This window comes from Nothobranchius furzeri, chromosome 16 (genome assembly GCF_043380555.1).
Source record: "Nothobranchius furzeri strain GRZ-AD chromosome 16, NfurGRZ-RIMD1, whole genome shotgun sequence".
Lineage (NCBI taxonomy): Eukaryota > Metazoa > Chordata > Actinopteri > Cyprinodontiformes > Nothobranchiidae > Nothobranchius > Nothobranchius furzeri.
In genome coordinates this window covers 42424301-42444723 of record NC_091756.1, presented here as the reverse complement: position 1 = coordinate 42444723, position 20423 = coordinate 42424301, and the positions used below count along the sequence as shown (strand labels likewise).

General features: G+C 42.8%; 1 protein-coding gene across 1 annotated transcript in view; it reads right to left on the bottom strand.

Moving 5' to 3' along the window:
• Window positions 1-370: 370 nt before the first annotated feature.
• lhpp (phospholysine phosphohistidine inorganic pyrophosphate phosphatase) overlaps window positions 371-20423 on the bottom strand; it is a 45217-nt gene continuing 25164 nt past the window's right edge. The window contains exon 7 of the mRNA XM_015962972.3: window positions 371-782. Within this exon, the coding sequence (XP_015818458.3) occupies window positions 686-782 (97 nt within the window). The 3' untranslated portion in view covers window positions 371-685. The remainder of the gene's footprint in view (window positions 783-20423) is intronic.

The following is a 20423-nucleotide window of genomic DNA, read 5'->3' as shown; positions in this document are numbered from 1 at the left end:
GTTATTGTAAAACAAAAGCTGCTCTGGTATGATATCCAGTTTAAGCCAGAGCCAAGGCTGCATTCTGCCCCGTCGAGTTGAAAATTTAAGGCTTTGAGTGAAACAATGACAAGATGATCCCGCACATTTACACATATTTATTCATAACCATCAAATATACGTTGTATTAGCTTTCTTACACTTGAAAATTGATTAAATGACATCAGATTAATTTTGTGCACGACTCTGCAGTGTGGCTGCACTCGTGCCCAGAAGCTTCCTAGGCAGTGTAACAGTAGCAGAGTCTGAACACACACAGCATTACTTTCATCATCTAACTGTCAATCAGCAGCTGGTTACAGGCACATTCGTGTCAGTTTGAGGTATCCCGTCTATGCCAATTGCACGGCGACAAATGCACGGTGCAGCTCTGAAGCATTCGCAACTCTCAGGAGGGAATTCACTGGAGCTAGTGTGACACTACGTGGGGCAGCAGATGGCTGATCCTTTCCCACATCTGAGAGCACGGTGAGCTGTGAGAGTTGACACAACATATCCTGTATTGCTTTGACATTTTTCTTGAGTTAGCTCAGCACAAGTGTCCACTCCCAATGTGAAGCAACATTTTAACAAGCTACATTTTAATACTACTGGGAAATACTCGTCAGAACTGGTGGAGGCTGCTCGGGCTCCACTTCGGTTTAATTCAAAAGCCTCTCTGCTTGAGAATCATGTCCACAGCCTGAGCCAGGTTGTCCACAGTGCCATCAGCGGTTACTGTAGGGTGCTTCTCATCACTTGGCCTGCAGGATAAGAAGGAAAAACACAAGGTTCAAGAGGCAATAAACAGGAAATAGCATTTAGATGCAGCAGAGTTGCAGCACAAACTGTCTCACTGGGTTTTTGAATTAACATTTGTCAATAAAAAAAAGTGGAGGTGTGTTCTCTCCAAATGAACAGCAATGCAAAAAGTCTGAAGTTTGTCAATAAGTTATGTTGTTGCTGAGTTGCTATCCCCACAGCTAAAGGTATCGGTGCAGCTGCTTGCCAAACACAAGTGCAGAGCCGTGCACGTTGTTTTCTTTCATCGCCAGCTGCAACATCGAGTTTCTATTGGCATATTCATGCAACTGAAATGGAAATGTTCAGTTAAAAATTAAATCAATGAAAACTGTAAAGAGTTTTAAAAAGCAAAAAACCAATGAGAAATAAGGAAGTTTCCTCCAAACATAATTACACACCGATTTGTCTGTCTGTGCCTTTTAGTGAAGTGACAGATAGGTCGTTTTAAAAGAGGTCAGAAAAGCAGCTAACACCCACTAACAACTGGCTTTTCAGTGCAATGGGAAAGTGTTTAATTAGCATTCGGTGCAGATCAATTGACCCAGCAGCAGTTGGGGTTTTTTATTGGCTCGAGCTCCAGTCGACACTGATGGAAACACAATACCCTGGTGCTAATGTCAGATAAATGATTCGGCTGCACATGAAGCTGCAAGACAGCAAATGACAGATCATTTGCTGCTGTGGCCCCCAGACTCTGGAACTCTCTCCCCCTGAGCCTGAGATCAGTGGACTCAGTGGTCTCCTTTAAAAAGCAGCTGAAGACTCACTTGTTCAAGGTGGATTTGTACGACCTCCTTCACCACTCTCTTTATTCTGCTCTCCCTACCTATTCCACCTTCCCCAGGATCCACTGATTTCCCTCTTTCCTGTTCACTCTCTCTCTTTCTTAACATTTTTTTAATCACAATTGCCTATTTTTGCTCATTTTAAAGACGGTACGACAGAGGCCATATTATTTGGGCCAAATGGTCACATTGACGCCTCCTTCTAGGTAAAGGTATCTGTAGTAAACCTTGGAGTGAAGTTGGGTAACACACTCTGGTTTGATGGCCACTTAAATAGAGTTGTTTCTTACTCTTTTAATCATCTGCAGCGTTTGGCTAAGGTGAAACTATCCTTGTCTGAGGCAGTAGTTCATGCATTTATTACAGCTCACCTCAACTACTGTAACACGATTTTATTTGGGCTGATCCAGGGTACCTTAATTCACTTCAGTTCAATTCAAGTTTATTTATATAGCGCCAAATCACGACAAGAGTCGTCTCAAGGCACTTCACATAGTAAACATTCCAATACAGGTCAGTTCATTAAGCCAATCAGAAAAAAGTTTCCTATTAATGGAACCCAGCAAATTGCATAAGCTTTACAGCAATCCTCCTACTAAGCAAGCATTTAGCGACAGTGAAGAGGAAAACTCGCTTTTAACAGGAAGAATCCTCCAGAGGATCCTGGCTCAGTATAAGCAGCCATCCACCACGACTCACTGGGGATTGAGAAGACAGAGCAGACACACACATACACCAACACCAACACCAACACCAGCCCACCCACACACAAACACACATCCACCCACACAACACATATCCTGAGTAATGTTTCTATGGTTACATTGTGATTTCTTAGTAAATATTCTATTTGGTAAGAGATAAACTTTATTGTATTTATCCTAGTGAATCTGTAATTAAACAGGTAAACTAGTAGTAGCACATTCAATGTCAAGTAAAATGTTATTATCAAGAGAGGGAGAATGATTAAATAGTTAGCAACAGTGTTTAAGACGATGGCCCCCTCCATGAGGGCACCACAGCTCAGCAGAACACCATTGTAGCTTCTTATGGGGAGAAATACACTTAGAGAAAAAATAAAGTTAACAGCTGAAATAGCAGGAAATAATACAGTTAAAGAGCAAATTGTAGAAGAAAGTAGTTGAGTGTGGAAAGTGGTCAGTATGTCCTCCAGTAGTCTAAGCCTATAGCAGCATAACTACAGAGATAACTCTGGATAACCTAGCCTTTTAGATGGAGGCATATTGGAGGCAGGGCAAGGGAGAGCTGTCTTTACCGACTGTACACTCCACCTCCCTGTACTCCCCCACTTGTCCAGATCTGGGCTAACATCAAATTTTAACCATAGGCCCTATCAAATAAAAATGTTTTAAGCCTAGTCTTAAAAGTAGACAAGGTGTCTGCCTTGGACTAAAACTGGGAGTTGGTTCCACAAGAGAGGAGCCTGACAGCTAAAAGATCTGCCTCCCATCCTATTTTTCTGGGACAGTGGCGTGTCCAGATCTTTTAAAATGAGGATTCCCAGGTGAGGCACAACTTTGTGCATGGGTGGCACCAATGGTTATGCTTTTTTTGTTTTACCCGCAAGCCTTTTGTGGACAGTGAAAAGCCTATTTAAAGGTAAATTAGTGTGGTGGCACCTGGGGTGGCCAATCAGATTCCAAGGGTGGCATGTGCTACCCCAGGCCACTCCCTGGTCACGCCCCTGTTCTGGGAACCACCTGTAAACCTGCAGTCTGAGAGAAAAGTGCTCGGTTAGGAACATATGGAACAATCATATCACTGATGTATGATGGAGCATGATTATTGAGAGCTATATATGTGAGAAGGAGGATCTTAAAATCTATTCTGAATTTAACAGGCAGCCTCCTCTCTTAGTAGGGAAGCTAAGACAGGAGAGATATAATCTCTCTTTTTAATTCTCATCAGAACTCTAGCTGCTGCATTTTGGACAAACTGAAGACTTTTAACTACATTCTGTGGACTTCCTGAGAGTAATGAATTACAGTAATCCAGTCTTGCTGTAATAAATGTTTGAACTAGTTTTTCAGCATCACTCCTGGAAAGGATGCTTCTAATCTTAGCGATGTTCCGAAGGTAGAAAAAAGAAATCAATCAATCAATCAATCAATCAATCAATCAAATAATCAATCAATCAAAGTTTATTTATATATAGCACTTAATCATGCAATATATGCAACTCAAAGTGCTTAACAAATTAAAAAGGCCCCGCATACCCACATACCCTCCCATCATTCCGGAACTGCGCTGTTCTGGGTGGCTGCATGTTGGAGTAGCTCTGTTGACTATATGTAAGTTTTGCCTTTTCTTGGGACATTTTTTCTTCTAGTTTCTCAAGAAAAACTGTATTTTTGTGGACATTTTACTTTTCTGTTTCTGGTGCTGTGAAGCTTGGATGATTTTTACTGCTATTTTTTCACTTTTTGAGCATTTGTCATGATGCGTAACCATGGCAACAAGCTGGTTTACAATCAGGAGCAGCTGATTAACATTGGAAAGGCTGAAATAATACCTCAACTGAAGCCACATATCCCAAATGAGCTAAAATGCAAGAAGCATGGATACACAGCGGGAGCAAAACAGAGACAGAGAAAGAGGAAATTCAAACCATCTCTTCCATCGATCATAATGGGCAATGTGAGATCACTGGCCAACAAGATGGAGGAACTCCAAGCCCTTTCAAGGACTCAGCCAGAGTTTCGGCAGTGCAGTGTTATGTGTTTCACTGAGACGTGGCTGCAGGACCATATCCCAGATTACAGCGTCTCTCTGCCAGGATTCCTGACTGTACGAGCATACAGAGATCTGAAGAGGAGCGGGAAAAGAAAAGGAGGTGGAGTGGCAGTGCTTGTCAACAACAGATGGTGCCATCCAGGTCACGTTTCAGTGAAACGTCGTCTCTGCAGCCCAGATGTTGAACTCTTGGCAGTAAATTGTGGCCCGTATTATTTGCCAAGACAGTCCACCAGTGTTGTCTTGGCAACCGTTTATATTCCGCCTTCAGCCATTGCTGAAAATGCATGTGATGCCATCAGTTCTGTTGTCGCTAAGCTACAAACCCAGCACCCCAATGCATGTGTGGCTATATCCGGTGATTTTAATCATGCCTAGCTCTATGCTGCACTTCCAACATTTCAACAGTTTGTCAGCTGCTCCACCAGAGAAAACAAGACATTTGTGTTATGCAAATGTAAAGAACGCATACATGTCCAAAACAAGACCTCCTCTGGGACAATCAGATCACAATCTTGTTTTTCTCTGCTCAAAATACAAACCACTTGTTCAGAGGCAACCTGTGACAAGAAGAACTGTGAGAAAATGGTCACAGGATGCTGAAGAAGCCCTGCAGGTGTGATTTGAGACCACAGATTGGATGACTCTCTGCCAAGGATATGAAGAGGACATCAATGCCATGACTGGGTGTGTCACTGACTATATAAACTTCTGTGTGGACAACATCATACCCACCAGAACAGTGAGATGCTTCGCTAATAACAAACCCTGGATCACCAGTGAACTGAAGAATCTGCTAAATGAGAAAAAAGAGCCTTCAAGGAGGGAGACAGGAAATTATTGAGAAGTATACAGAAGCAACTGAAGATCAAGATCAGAGACAGCAAGGAGGCATACAAGAAGAAGCTGGAGAACAAACTACAGAGGAACAATATCAGAGATGTCTGGTCAGGGATGAAGAAGATCACAGGCTTCAAGCAGAGGAAGGATTGCACAGATGGCAGCCTGGACACAGCCAATGACTGAACAAGTTCTTTAATAGGTTCAGTTCAGGAACAAACCCAGCATCCTCCTCACCTGTCCCCAGCCAATCAGACATCCCATCCTCCTCTGATCCAACATCCTGTCACACGCCAGCTCTTTTGTCCTCTAAAGCAGTCATGGACTCTTCTGGTTCTATAAATCTGTCTTCAACCAAGTCAGGAGATGCTGCTGCCCCATTTACCTCCCCCTCCCACCTATCTGTCTCTAGAAGTCAGGTGAAGCGGTAGCTGGAGAGACTGTACAGGAACAAGGCTGCAGGTCCAGGTGGTGTCAGCCGCAGGGTACTGAAGGCCTGTGCAGAGCAGCTCTGTGGGATTCAGCAGCACCTCTTCAACCTCAACCTGGCCCAGGAGAAGGTTCCAGTCCTGTGGAAGACATCCTGCCTTGTTCCAGTTCCAAAGAAAACTCACTCATCATTGACGACTACAGACCGGTTGCCCTGACATCTCACATCATGAATGTCCTGGGGAGACTCCTGTTGGTCCACCTGAATAAGCAAACTAGGACATATCAGGACTCGCTGCAGTTTGCTTATGGCATTCGCCATGGAGTTGGAGTTGAAGACGCCATCATCCAGCTGCTTCAACCAATCCACTGTCATCTGGACAAAGCAGGCAGCACTGTGAGGGCCATGTTTTTTTATTTCTCCAGTGCATTTAACACAATTCAGCCTGATGTACTTTGCCAGAAACTCCAGAAGACACAGGTGGGGGCCTCAACTACGCCTCGCCGTGAATATGTGTCCTGACTTTAAGGATGGCAAGGAGACGGCTGCCAGAGGAGCACAGAGACCGCGTGGGTTCATATGGTATAAGTAGTTCTGAAAGATAAGAGAGCCCAAGACTGTTAAGACACTTAAAAACCATTAAAAGTATTTTTAAATCGATCCTGAAGCATACGGGGAGCCAATGCAGTGATTCTAAAACTGGAGTGATGTGCTCCCGCCTCCTGGTCTTCGTCAGGACACGTGCTGCTGAGTTTTGTAATAGTTGTAAACCTGAAATCCTCTTTTCAGGAAGACCAGAAAGCAGGGCATTGCAATAGTCTATCCTACTGGTGATAAAAGCATGCATCAGCGTCTCCGTATTGGCCCGAGAGAAAATGGGGCGGACTCTGGCGATGTTCTTTAGATGATAAAAACCTATTTTGGTGATATTTTTAATACGATGGATAAAAGTCAGCTCAGAGTCAAAGGTGACACCCCGGTTCTTCACTTGTGAAGATGGGTTAAGACACAGTGATTGTAATTTTGGTAAAGGTTTCTCTCTCTGGGTCTCAGGACCGATAACTAGAACTTCAGTTTTTTCCTGGTTGAGCTGGAGAAAGTTCTCTGCCATCCAGGATTTGATGTCTAAAATGCAATTAAAAAGTGCATCCGTTGGCCGTGTGTCATCAGGAGACACAGAGATGTACAACTGTGTATCATCAGTGTAACTGTGGAAATTTACCCTATGTCTCCAGATGAAAATCCTACAAACCTGTTAAACGTGGGATTTGAATGGCATGTCCTGGTCGAAGATAACACCAAGGTTCCTTACTTTGTTCTCGGAGATTAATTTAATGCCATTCAGCTCAGGTGATTGACTAAGCAATTTCCTTTTCCGAATTTCAGGTCCAAAGATGACTTCAGTCTCGATTTAAAAACTAAAAAGTTTTGAGTCATCCAATTTTTTTATGTCTTCAAGAGAAGCCTGTAAACTAACTAACCGATTAGGTTCATCAGGGTTAATGGATAGGTATAACTGAGTATCGTCATCATAACAGTGGAAGTTTATCCCATGCTGTCTAATGATTTTACCAACTGGAAGCATAGTAAAAAGAATTGGTCCAAGCACTGAACCCTGTGGTACTCCACAAGTAACCCTGGAGTATTAAGAAGATTTGTCATGTACATTTACAAAATGAAATCTATCAGACAGGTAGGATTTAAACCAGTCTAGCGCTGTTCCTTTGATCCCTACAACATGTTCAAGCCTTTCTAAAAGAACGTTGTGATCAACTGTGTCAAAGGCAGCACTGAGATCTAACAAGACTAGAACAGACACAAGATTCTTATCTGAGGCCATGAGAATATCATTCTCCACTCATTCATTCATCTTAGCGAGGTTACAACTTGTGAAAAAAACTGCAGCCAGATTTCTAGACGGTAAAAGGAAGTTTCATCATCTTACTCTGATTTTGTCTTCATTACATTAGCTGCATGTTGCCTTGAGAATTGAAATTGTTCTATTGGTTTTTAAATCACTGCATGAGTTGGCCACGTCCTACTTGACAACTCCATTACAGCCACATAACTCAGTATGGACGTTTCACTCAGAGAACCTTCTACAGTTCTCAGTGCCTACAACACTCTTACGGATGAGAGGAGAAGAGCTTTCTTCGTGGCAGGCCCGAGGCTCTGGAATGAGCTTCCATGGTTCATAAGGGCTTCCACATTCATGGCGGTTTTTAAAGCTAGGCTGAAAACCTATGCTTATGATTTGGTGTTCACTTCTGGTTTTCAGTTTTTACTTGGTTTTAACCAAGTTTTATTATGTTTTACTTATTTGTTCTTGTTTTATTGTGTCTGTAAAGCAGCTTGGTTTCATTTTTATACCTGCAAGGCACTATACAAATAAAGACCTAGTCAAGTTGAGTGAGTTATTTTCTTCAACAAAAACTCACCCTCAGTCAAAACAAAAACATCATGGAAGTCAAAGTTGTGGTCCAACACAAGCTAAAGGATGCAGTAAAATGCCATCCCTTTGTGTTGTCATAGCAAAGGTTTGTAGCTCAATGAGGCAGTAAACATAACTACAGTTTCAGTTCCATCTTTCTTGTGATAAATATTAAGCTGCTTTTTGCAGATTATGTGGTCCTGTTGGCTTCATCAGAACATGATCTCCGACTCTCGCTAGAGCGGTTCGCAGCAGTGTGCAGCAGGGATGAGAATCAGCTCCTTCCCCAGGTCAGGAAAATGCCTCAATTGGAGGAGTTTAAGTCTCTCTGGGTCTTGTTCATGAGTGAGGGAAAGATGGAGCGTGAGATCGACAGGTGGATTAGTGCTGCAGTGATGTGGGCGTTGTACCGATCTGTCGTGGTGAAGAGAGAGCTGAGCTGGAAGGCGAAGCTCTTGATTTACTGTAGTCACTGTGGTGACCAAAACAATGAAACTGGATACAAGCGGACAAAATTAGTTTTCTCCGCAGGGTGGCTGGGCTCTCCCTGAGAGATAGGGTGAGAAGCTCGGTCATCCGGGAGGGGCTCGAGGTAGACCCGCTGCTCCTCCACATCGAGGGGAGCCAGTTGAGGTGGTTTGGAATGCTTCCTGGAAGCCTCTCTGGTGAGGTTTTCCAGGCACGTCCAACTGGGAGAAGACCTAAAGGAAGACCCAGGTCTCGCTGGCGCGGGTGTCTCACAGCTGTCCAGGGAACGTCTTGGGATTCTCCCTGAGGAGCTGGCCCAAGTGGCTGGGAAGAGGGAAGTCTGGGCCTCCCTGCTTAGGCTGCTGCCCCCACAACCCGACCCCAGATAAGCGGCCAAAAATGGATGGGTGGATGGAAACATGAAGCTTCCTAGAGGCTGCAAAGAAGGCCCACAAAACTATACAGCCTCCACTGTGTTTCATTATTGGCAGGCAATTTCTCTGATGAATCCGTTGCTTATGAACAATCTTTTTTGCAACATGCCCAATGCTCTCCATCCCACAAAACATTAGGCATGTTTCCCACTATCGGAACTTCAGGGAAAATTTCCTGGGACTGGCAAGTGCGTATCTCCACTTCAGTGGCCAACTGAAAGGACCGTTTTCAGAAACTCACGGAGTACCTGAGTTGGGGTAGATACTCGAAATGGCCCAGTAGAGTCACTGAGTGGAACCTTTGGTTAACTCATGCTGATTGGTTGTAACTTACATTACATTAGCAGACACGTCCAAAACAACCGGCATTAGTAAAATAGGGTTTTTGGTGAAGCAGAATGGAAGCAAAAGTGAATAAGCGCCAGTCGTGCTGCTTTAAAATCGCAGTTTCTAAACTCCAACACCAAAAACCCAGCAGAATTCGTCCCACGACGATGTAATTTATGGGGTTTTGTTGTCTCACAGAGATTCTTCTGGTCATTGAATGCCACAATTTACATCACACGGCTTTTCTCCCAGTCCTCCAACTCAATTAAATTACATCATACTTACAGAAAATAAAACGTTTAATGTAATTAATCTTTGCGAACACTGTTTGACGCTGATCAGAGACACCCTTCACTGCCAAAGCAGTTGCGATATGCCAAGCCATCATATCTACTGGTCAATTTTCTACCTCTTCAAAATTTCCCCTGAACTCCTACAGTGGAATCCCGGCTAATGTCTCAGAAAGACCGTGGCTAAAAAGCTCCGCCCAGAATGGTAGCAAGTACTTTTCTCATCCGGTTGGGTCCAAATATTTGGTTCAGGAGTTTTAGTAATATGGAGCAGGAGATGGACCAAAATATCAGGGTTTTATCCAAGCATCATAACGGGGGCCTTGCTTCAGTCTGTGAAGAGGAAAAAGCTCTTGATTTATTTGTCCATCTACATTTTGACCCAAACCAAAGACAATGAGATTAGGTTGAGGAGTTAAAGAATAAGATCCTAGCAACAAGTAGATAAAAAAAACTTCTGCCTGAAGTGACTTAGCTGAGGAGGTTCAGGTGTCTGATTAGGATGCTTCCTGCCCAGTGGCCTCCCTCTGGAAGCATGTCCCACTGGGACCAGGCCTCAGGGCAGATGCATGACACATGGAAAGGTTTAGTCATGCTCTCTGATCTGGAAACACCTTGGGATTTCCTGGGAAGAGCTGGGGGGGTGTTGCTAGAGAGAATGACATTGGGAATTCTCTCCTGGATCTGATTTCTCCAGAAAACTGAAAGTCATTTTATTATCTTCTTTTTTTACCACCCCACAGAGTCCTATTTGTTTAGTTAATTTGCTAACCAATGACTCTCAAAGCTATCTTTTGGAGTTATTTCTTATGACTTATTTTTAAATATTATTATGAATAATTATGATGAGACAGCCAAGTATAAGAAAATTTTATGGAAAAACAGCACTGGGGAATAACTAATAGATGAAATATTAAATTTAAAAAAGCACTGCTAAAATTGCATTTATATTTTCTTTTCTACTTGTGTTCCTAAATGGTGAGAAAGCCATTTAAAATGGGGCCAGCCACCCCTGACTGTTGTCTTTGTTTGGCTCAGGGCCCATTGATGGATGCAGATATGGCTGTTTAATCAGCTGGTAGGGGAAATGTAATCCATTTGGTGTGGCACCAGGCCCGGGCCGGCACGCAGGACCCTTTCCCTCCCTATCACATCAAAAGACATGGACGCCTCCTTCATTCATACACAGGACTACCCTGGAGTCCAGCTCATTTATGTACCGGAGCCTATAGATCCCCTCTTCCCCCTCTTGCAGAGGCTGCCTAGACCAAACTCTGTGGGCTGCCTCTGTTTCTCAGTCACGGACTGGAGCTCCAGATGGGGACTCTTTGTCTGGCCTTGGGTGTGCAGCACACACCACCATTAATCCTGCCTCCTGAGAGCTTTGCGGAAGACCATGGCAAATATTTGTGAGCCGCCCAAGTGTAGCGACAGAAAGAGGAGGCCTGGAGGGTGTGGAGGGTGAACAGAGGTGTTGAGCACTGCAGCCACACTAAATACGGGGGAAGTAGGTGCCATGTGTTTACGCATGTCTGTCAGCTGCCAGGGCTTGGGTTATGTGAGCTGCTCCGCTAATGGTTGGGGTGTTATGTCTCCTTTGCTGGATTACTCCTACACCCTTTTCTGCCTGAGGACTGATAGGGTTCACACACGCACACAGGCATGAACTCACAAGCAAGTTATTCTCATGACTCTTACGTTTCAGGATGAATCCAAACACAGCATCTCTCCTACCTGTTGTTCTTTCAAAGGCTTTTAAATCACCCATTGCTTCAATCTTTAAGATACTCACGCATGACTGTGTGTATTCGTTTTGCTACTTTCCTATCACTTCCATGAATAATGGAGGAGCAACCAGGTCAATGTGACCATGCAAAATTCAACACAAAGCATCTAGTGTTACCAGTGAGGTGATCTGCGGCTCACTGTGCGTCCTTCAGGTCAGAGCAATATCAATACACATAAAAGAGGTAGGCCGGGCCTCTGAGACTGACGGTAGTACCTTTATGTGAAGACAAGGACAGCTATGAGGTAAGAGGTGACCAAAAATATTCAGCTCAACACTATTGCTACAATTTTGAAAGGGAAAATGGCTTTTACAGAAATTGATTAAATCACCACAGGTTTAAGACTAGAGAAGCAGTGGTAGTGATAGATGACCTGTTGTGTCCTAGGGCAAGGCACTTAGTCCACCTTACTTGCTGGTGGTGTTCGGAGGGACGAGTGGTGGAAGCCTCGCCTCTGTCAGTGAGACCCAGGGCAGCTGTGGCTACAATGTAGCCCATCACCATCAGTGTGTGAATGTGTGTGTGAATGAACTGTAGTGTAAAGCACTTTGGAGTCCTCTGACTCTGAAGACATAATACAGGTGTGGGTCATTTAGGCGAAGCACTGTGGCCTCTGGCCTGTATTGTAAAGTGCCTTCTAGGGTTCTACAACCCCCCAAGGCGCTTCACGACACAATCAGTCACTGTGATCATAGCATAACATTTTGAAAATGATTACAAAAATTGAAGTTGAGTTTCTACTGAAAAGCAGCTCCAACATAGCCACATTTTCTCAAATTTCCCTCTGGGATTAATAAAGTATCTTTGAATACAATTGAATTGAATTGAATTTGAACTGTTTACCATTTGGTTGAGAGCACTATAGTTTCGTTCTTACTGAAGCATGCCAGGGTTTTCTCCGTGTACTCTGGTTTTTAGATCAAAATCGTGTATGTTATTGCCACTAACTGTTCCTGCGACTCCCGGAAACGTAACCCAGCTGCCGCTTTGTTTGAGATAGGATCCAGTTGTGACGCGCTGAACAATAACCGACTGAGATCCTTTTGGTTCTTGGTGAGTTAATTTTAATACTTGAACTTCTGAGTTGTATCGTTCACATTGTCAACAGAAGCATCATGGATTCACTTTATTTTCAGTGATCTGTTATGCGGTCAACAAATAGTGCGTCGCCCCATCTCCCTGACAGTCACTTGTTTCCTAGGTGGAACTGATGAGAGATTTAAAGGATTTCCGCTCCCACTTGATTGACCCACATATCAAGATTGCAGCAAAATAAACAAACAACATTTCGAACATCAACAAATACAATCAAACCTCTCTTTATTTACTTTAAGGCGCATACACCAACTCTGCCCCAGGTCTGTCCATGCATGTTATTTACTGTTGTCTTGCAGAGACACTGTTTAGTTTAGTTTAGTTTTATTTGTCATATGCAAGTTAGCACAGGGTCAACATTGCAATGAAATGTGTTTGACGAGCAGCGGTCTCTCAGCAGCATAATACAATAGAAAAAAAGAACAGGGTATAATACAGTAAAAGCAAAAATATTAGAGAGTCATGCTAAAAGTAAAAGCTTACTAAATAGATAAGTAAGTATAGATGACTAAATATAAATATATCTAAAAAGTGAGTAGTAACATTAAAATGAAGTAACCAGTGCAGATTAAATTTTACTTGTGGAGCTGCAGGGTAACATCTGTATCCTGTGTTGTGTGTGTGTTTAAGTGTGTGTTTAAGTTTAATGGTTGAGGTGTCGTATGGCTTGGTGGTAGAAACTGTTTTTAAGTCTCGTAGTCTGAGCAGACAGACTCCTGTAACGCCTGCCAGATGGTAATGAGGAGAACAGCTGATGCGCTGGGTGGCTGTGGTCCTTGATGATGCTGTGTGCTTTCCGGAGGCATCGCTGGGGATAAATGTCCTGAATGGCAGGAAGCCTTGTGCCAGTGATGTGCTCTGCTGCTTTCACCACCCTCTGTAGTGATTTACGGCTGCTGGCAGAGCAGCTTCCATACCAAACTGTGATGCAGCTCGACAGCAAGCTCTCAACAGCAAACCTGTAGAACTTTGAGATGATACTAGTACTTTGAGATGATACTAGTTATATTAGTGATGAACCAGGGACCTGTTTAGGTTCTAAACCACTTTTGCCAAATTATCCCAGGAGTCAGGAACCGGCTCTCAGCAATCCTGAACAGTTGGTAAAGTTGGTACGGAAAATGGATGGATGGGTTTTGGTGTAAAAATAGAATAAATCAGACTGAACTTCTGTGCAATGAGAAACTAGTATGATCAGAAATGTGACTTTACCTCTTTTCTTCTTGACTGATGAATTGTTTGTTGATGATATTTCATCATTAAAAGAAAAGAGATCTGACTAGTTTGAATTTATAATTTTACAAAATCTCAAATGAGACGAATACAGAAAAGTAGATAAAACACCTACATATAAATAGGTTTGGTGGGTAAATCTGACTCGTAAGATATGAAATTGGAAACTCTTGAGAAAATCCGATGTAAATCGTGGATTCAAAGAAATAAACGTAGATGGGATCTTTTACCTTTATGATGGAAAAGCATCTTCTTATTGTTCTGCTCTGATGTATGATTAAGGTAACTGACTGCAGGGTGAAAAACCCCAAGCCTTCCCATAAGTTACTGCCTAACACACAAGAACATGCAACATCATGTAACATATGTCTACTTTCAAGTGATACTTCTCTCTCTTAACCTCTCCGTTGTTTTGGCTGACTCAGCAGATGTATGAGCAGATGTAAAACACGGTTCAAGATGAGATATAAAAAAGCCATCAGTGCATGACTTGGAAAGGTTTTAAGGTTTTAAGATGCAAACTTGAAAATCCAAAACAGTAAAAAGGCCTAATTTTAGAACGGTAAACATGTATTTCAAAGGCAGATTTAAGGCTGTTTAACTGCGTCATGACAAGACAACTCCTGATCCAAACAGTTCTCTCCCTGATTATTATTAACCCCGTTTTGGTTGCCCAAAATAACAGCCTCCAGGCAATTGCAATAACACTTTTTGCATCAAAAGTAGCATGCTGAAACAAGACCCTTAAATGCCAGTACTCCCAATAAAAAGGGTTATTGATTGGTGATTTCCAGAGAAGCCTATCAGGACACCCCTAAAGCATGGTAAGCTCAGTGTAACCAAAAACTCTGACAATCACAACATTCTGAGAAAACGAGGCTTTAATTTTTCAATGCCATCTAATTTGGAGGATCCAAAGAGAATGACAGGGTTAATAAATGTGTTGATGTACAAAAAGGAACAAAGAGAAAAGCCAAATGTAGAACTGTGTGCATCTGGGTCTCTTATTAGCATGAAAGCTAACTGGAGCTCAATATTACGATGCTGAATATACGGTGAGTGGGTGAGCGATGTTAAACCATAAAGGATCTGAGCGCGTTGATGATCTAACAAAGCAAAGAGATCACAGAGTGAACTGTAGGGCGCGTTGTGTCAGAGCGTGTTTAAAGTCTGCTTCTGGGTCACGCTGGATGTGAAACACACTCTAAGCCTGATCTCTTTAGTGTGTTTATGAAAAAGGTAAGTAATGGTATTGATGTGTTTACTTGATGATTCTCTAGATTTGTTGTTTACGCGACTTTACAGATTTACAGAACCATACCACCATGACAGCATCATGAAGACCTATTAGCATGTTTTTATTAACAGAACTCAATAATCTCCCGTTTTTCATGAATAAAGCTGTAGTGTTTACGTGCTTTTTTCCTGCTGCTGATTATAAACATTCAATCATATATAAACCTGTAATCAGGACAAGTAACCACTAGATCTGACCTCCAGGCTCTAATATTTCACCACAATGTGCTAAACTATTCATTGCTCAATTGTAAAATTACACTAACTTATTAAAAACTGCTTTTTGACCTAACTTATATATTATACATACTTTTTTCCCTGCATCGTACAACAAGTTGCTAAAATATTAATGTGAAAGAAATTCTGGTTTTAAAGCAAAAGATGGCATCTTTGCTTTAATCCAATGGAGAAATGGAATACATGCAGATTAATCCTATTATGTGTCAATTTTCATGACCTCTGCCTCTTTGACAGGCCCATTGTTTACTTTAGAGGTTGCATTGACTTGTATTTTGTTTTCAGTAAATGTGGTCTATATGCATTAAAGCTGGCCTGGCAAGCCAGACTAAATAAATGTATTATTTGCAAAGCAAGAATTTGGTCTAGTTCACTAGGCTACATTAAAGCTGCTCTAGCAAATCTACAGAACAAGCTAGGTTACACTCCCCCCTTCCCTCGGGTATCTTCCCTGAGACGCTTCTGTCGGAACCGGAAATCCGTATTTCCAGAGGAAACGAGAGAGCGCTAAACAGCAGTTGCTGTTTTCTACGTCCAAATGTCTTTTGTTGTCCCTGACTTTAAATGGTGTTTTTTTCTAACTTTGTTTGGTGTTTCGCTATAAGACTTGCCTTGGCATGACCAACTATGGCAGCTCCACAGAACGCAGGAAGGTGAGGCCTTTAATCTCTGCTTGCCTTGTAAACAGAATTCTCAGGGACCCAAACCTGGGTTTGCAGCAGCTGCTTCGGCTGCTAAGGGTCGGCAGGGTGGGGCTGGAGTTTGCTGTGATTCGCTGTGGAGTCGTGCACATGCACTGATGTTTTCCCGTCTGACTTCTTGGTGACCTGGGGAGTTATGCAAAGCATTTCCCTTCTAGGACAACACAGGGCATAGGACTTTTCTGGGGGTTCCTGCCACCATTACAGTCATGTATCCGGTCCATTATTGTTTATTTATCATGTTTATGTATTTCAAAGACTTTTTAACATGAACAAATTTGTTCGTGGGGGTGGGGGGTGGGGGGGTGCCTATCTCCAGCAGTCAACGGGCAAGTAGGCGGGGTACACCCTGGACAAAGAGCCAGTCCATCGCAGCTCTTCATGCGATCATCACCTCTAAACCTACATTTCTCGTAATTTCCGTCCACAAATTAAATGCTTTGCACTCCTTTGGGTGAATAAACATTCATATTTTTAAACTTTTTCTATAAGGGGCTCTTCAATCTGCTCCATGCCTGCTGCTAATATCTTTTTATTTTTTGAGGGGGCAATGGCGGTGCCGTTGATGAAATAAAAAGGAGCGGTGTTCTGACCAATCACAAGTTGGTCTCTATCACTTTTGACGTAGTTAAAAAGTTTGGCATGTCTCCGTCAGCCTCTGTGGGCCTGTCGGACTGCCCTTGCACTGACAAACAACGGCGTTGTGTGTCATGGTTCCTATCTGACTAAAAAAACAAAAACACAAATGAAGCAATCGGTAGTTTCTTTAAATTTCACACGGAACAAACAGTAAAAAAGGGCAGCTTGTTTATGTCTAAACTACACATGCATAAGTTAAAGAAAAAGCATTTCACAAGTGTGTTTCAAAATGCAACGGCATGTAGAAAACACATGCCAACTGCACCAAAAACAGGTCTAAAACAAGAAAAGCTGAACATCAAGGACCTGACGCAGACAAACACAACTTAACATGAAACTATTGTTACTTTAATGCTACTTGTCCTGCCTCAAATAAACAAAAACTACACCAACATAAATATTTAGAAACGTGAGATGCAGTTGGCCTTGAAGCATGGACATGCCGTCCCTCAATCTGATTTATTGTGCGGTTTTTTCCATACCTAGCTAGTGAGTCAGTAAAACAGAAAAGGGAAGGGCGATATTTTCACACTGCAACCACAACCTAAAAGGGAAGAGGATTTGATGATAGGCTTTGTGTTCACCCAAAGCTTTCTGGTGACATAAGTTGCCAACATGAGACAAAGCTTCTTGCTCCAACCCCCGAGGGCTGCATGGGCGAAGGTGTGCAGCTGCTCGTCTTTCTCTCTGCTTGGCAACATTGCAGGAGTCCTGGCCTCGAGGGTGAGAGCGTGATCACAGTCTGACTTTCTCTGGGATAAATAAAACAGGTTAAAGGAATGCCTGATTTTGTATGGAGATCCTTTAAAAATAAAAAGCGTGTCAAAGAGAAAAAGGAGATGATTCCATCAACTCAAGCTTCACTTTTCATCGGCTATTAAAAACGACACAAGATAAGAGCCGTAAAATAATACAGCTGCAGCTCCTAAAGAGAAACGGCCCAACCAAAACACCGTGTTACAAGCATATTGTGGCAACAGAAGGGACAGATAGCCTTGGAGACTTTTTACACCACGCTATCACTTCATCGTACAAAGGTTGTGTAATGTTGACTCACAATCTGCAAACAGCTGCACAATCGGTTTTCACACTTTGCACAGATTAACCGTTCTCCTCAGGCAAGCTGGACACCGAGGGGATTCCCTGTGTGCAGAACGATCCCTCATCCTGTCTGAAAACCTCCTGTGAGTGTATGTTTGTATGTGAGAAGGACAGAGACAACTGTCAAAACCCACCACGGGGAAACTTTCCAACAACAAACTAATCACTTTGAATCCCTCAAAGCAGATTTTTATACCCTTTAAAAACATTTTCAAACAAAACAGTGAATAATTTGTCCTAAATCGTTCAAAAACAACTTCCTTTCACCATTTCACAGCTGTAAAGGGTTTGCTCAGTATGCAAAGCTTCATGTGACCCAGATATAACCACATTCTTTTCATCAGCATGTTAAAATTAGCTGTGCTGCTGATGGCTTGTTAAGCAGTTATTTGTGCATATCTGTTTGTGTGAGTGTTGTGATGGTGACACGATAATGCTGAGTCACATTTTAGCGTGCAGTCATGCACACACACACACATGCAGAAACTATTAAAAGACCCGTTGCTCCCCTTTAATGAAGCTTGTCAATCGGTAATAGGTGAGACAGCATCTCCATTCAAACAACTAAGCAGTGCCATGTTTCAGCCTGCCATCTGTGGGCCTCGGTGCTTTCATTCTCTCTCACTCACGCTTTATTTTCTTTCAGTGACATGGGTGGAAAAGTACCGCAGAGGACCTCAGTCGGTTCTTTTGTTGTGTCGTGGGAGTCTAGTCTCACAGTGAAAAGGGGCTTAGGCTAATTATTAATATCTCATTGACTTCAAACACACAGCAGGCTCTAGAGGAACCTGCAGGCAGAGGAAACAGTCACCCCAGGGTGGTGCAGGATGGAGGTCCAGGTATGGGCACACCATTAGGGTTTCGTCGTTATGACCTCCTCATGCTTCCGCTACAGCACATCAATCAAAAGGTGGGGACCTAAATTCATAGAAGGATTGCCCTACACTTACAGGTGCAAATTAGGGTTTTGCACATTCATCTATTTCCCCAAAGCTCTTGCAAAGGAACATTTGTGCCTCATTCTGCTCTGCCAACAAAGCACCCTCAGTTGATAGCCGTGTTTTTTCACTATAAGTTCTGGGAAATTTCTGGTAGGGGGAAGGTGACAGGGAAAATACAATGCCTGAGTCAAATCGCCCACACTTCAGCATATTGTGACCATTTCAGCTATGAGTGACATCACTGCACAGCACCAAAAGGCATCCACAGACATTAATTGCATTAAAAGTTTTATTCTGTCAAAGAATGTCGAAATTTGACCCATTTGGAGGACTGGGAGCGCGGCTCTGTGTCGTAAATAACACTCTGTAGGAGACCATGAAGCAGGCAAAATTCTGACACTTTTTTCGGCTTTGGTGGTTTAGAAAGAGTGGTTTTAAAGCAGCACCAATGCTGCTTATTGTTCTTTTTCTTCCATTACGCTTCACCAGCAACTCTTCCAGTTTTACAGTCACTAGTTCTTTGGTGACGTCTTCAGGAATTTCCCACTAAGTTACTACCAATCAGCATTAGTTTATCACAAGTCCCACCCAGCGCCTCTACAGGCTATATCCGGCGAGTACAATGCAGATGCTCTGCTGGTCTCTGAAATAGCTCGAAAGGAGGTCCTGTTGGGCTGGCCCGGTGATGCGTACTTCTCAAAGATCCGGTAAAATGAGCTGGAAGGTCTGATCGAGGAAATGATCCTTACCCAGGCTTCCCACTGGATGCATAAGCAGGACTTAATATAATAGACACATTTTACCCAAGAACTCCCTTCCAACCGGGAGCATTCCAGATGCAAAACAGCAGCAAACAATTCCAGACAGCAGGTCTCACCAGTCATGAAATCACAAGAGAAATGCAACACCACGCGTGATTTCAGGAGTTCACACGATAACAAGCATAGAGAAAGAGGGTAGGATGTCTCCAAAAAGGTCTTTGTTTCATTTTCTGTTCTGTTTACCTCAGCTACAGAGGTTTCACAGGAAACAATGTACCTTTTTTTTTTTTTTTTTTTACTAGTTAGGCAACTGGAAATCTGCACGCGACTTTTATTTTGAAAGTTTCTGGATACACTGTTTTTGTGTATGACTTCCTGTCTGGCCATATCTGAACTGTGGAGTTTAGCACGTAAAAAATAGACTCGAATTGTAATCAACTCATACCTACACTTCCAAAACATGCTTTGCAGTCAGTGAAAACGCACCCATCCACTACATCAGCGGCAAAATGCTGAGCACACGCTTAGTGGACATCACGCGATGCGTACCCAGTTGGTGGAAAAGCCCAGTTATGCTGGTGCAGTTTGCCCATATTTAAGCCTGTATTTCCAAAAATAACTACTGGTGCAAAAGGTGTCCGATTCTCAAAGACCTGCATGGTTTGCATGATACATTTATTATAAAATATGAAAGCCAGCAGTATTTCTGGGTCAGGAAAAGAAATTGTAGATTAGCGTAAAAAAGGGCCCTAATGGCAGGAAGCGCTTGTGTAATTAATCATTTCCTTTAACAACAGGAGTCGAGACATTCTTGCATACCAAAAAACCCATCATCCTGTCATTGTTAACGTGTGTTCAAAAGAAGAGCTTAAAGATTCTAAAACATCCCCGTATGTCATTAACATCGTTAACGTCACCAATAGCAAACTGAAGATAACATGCCGAGTGTAAATCTACAGATTGTGAGCGAGTTTTAGTTGAACCCGTACTTTTTTGATAAAGGAAAACTTTCTTTGCAGACTTATTTTTGCAAAGTCGGGGGCTGTTGTCC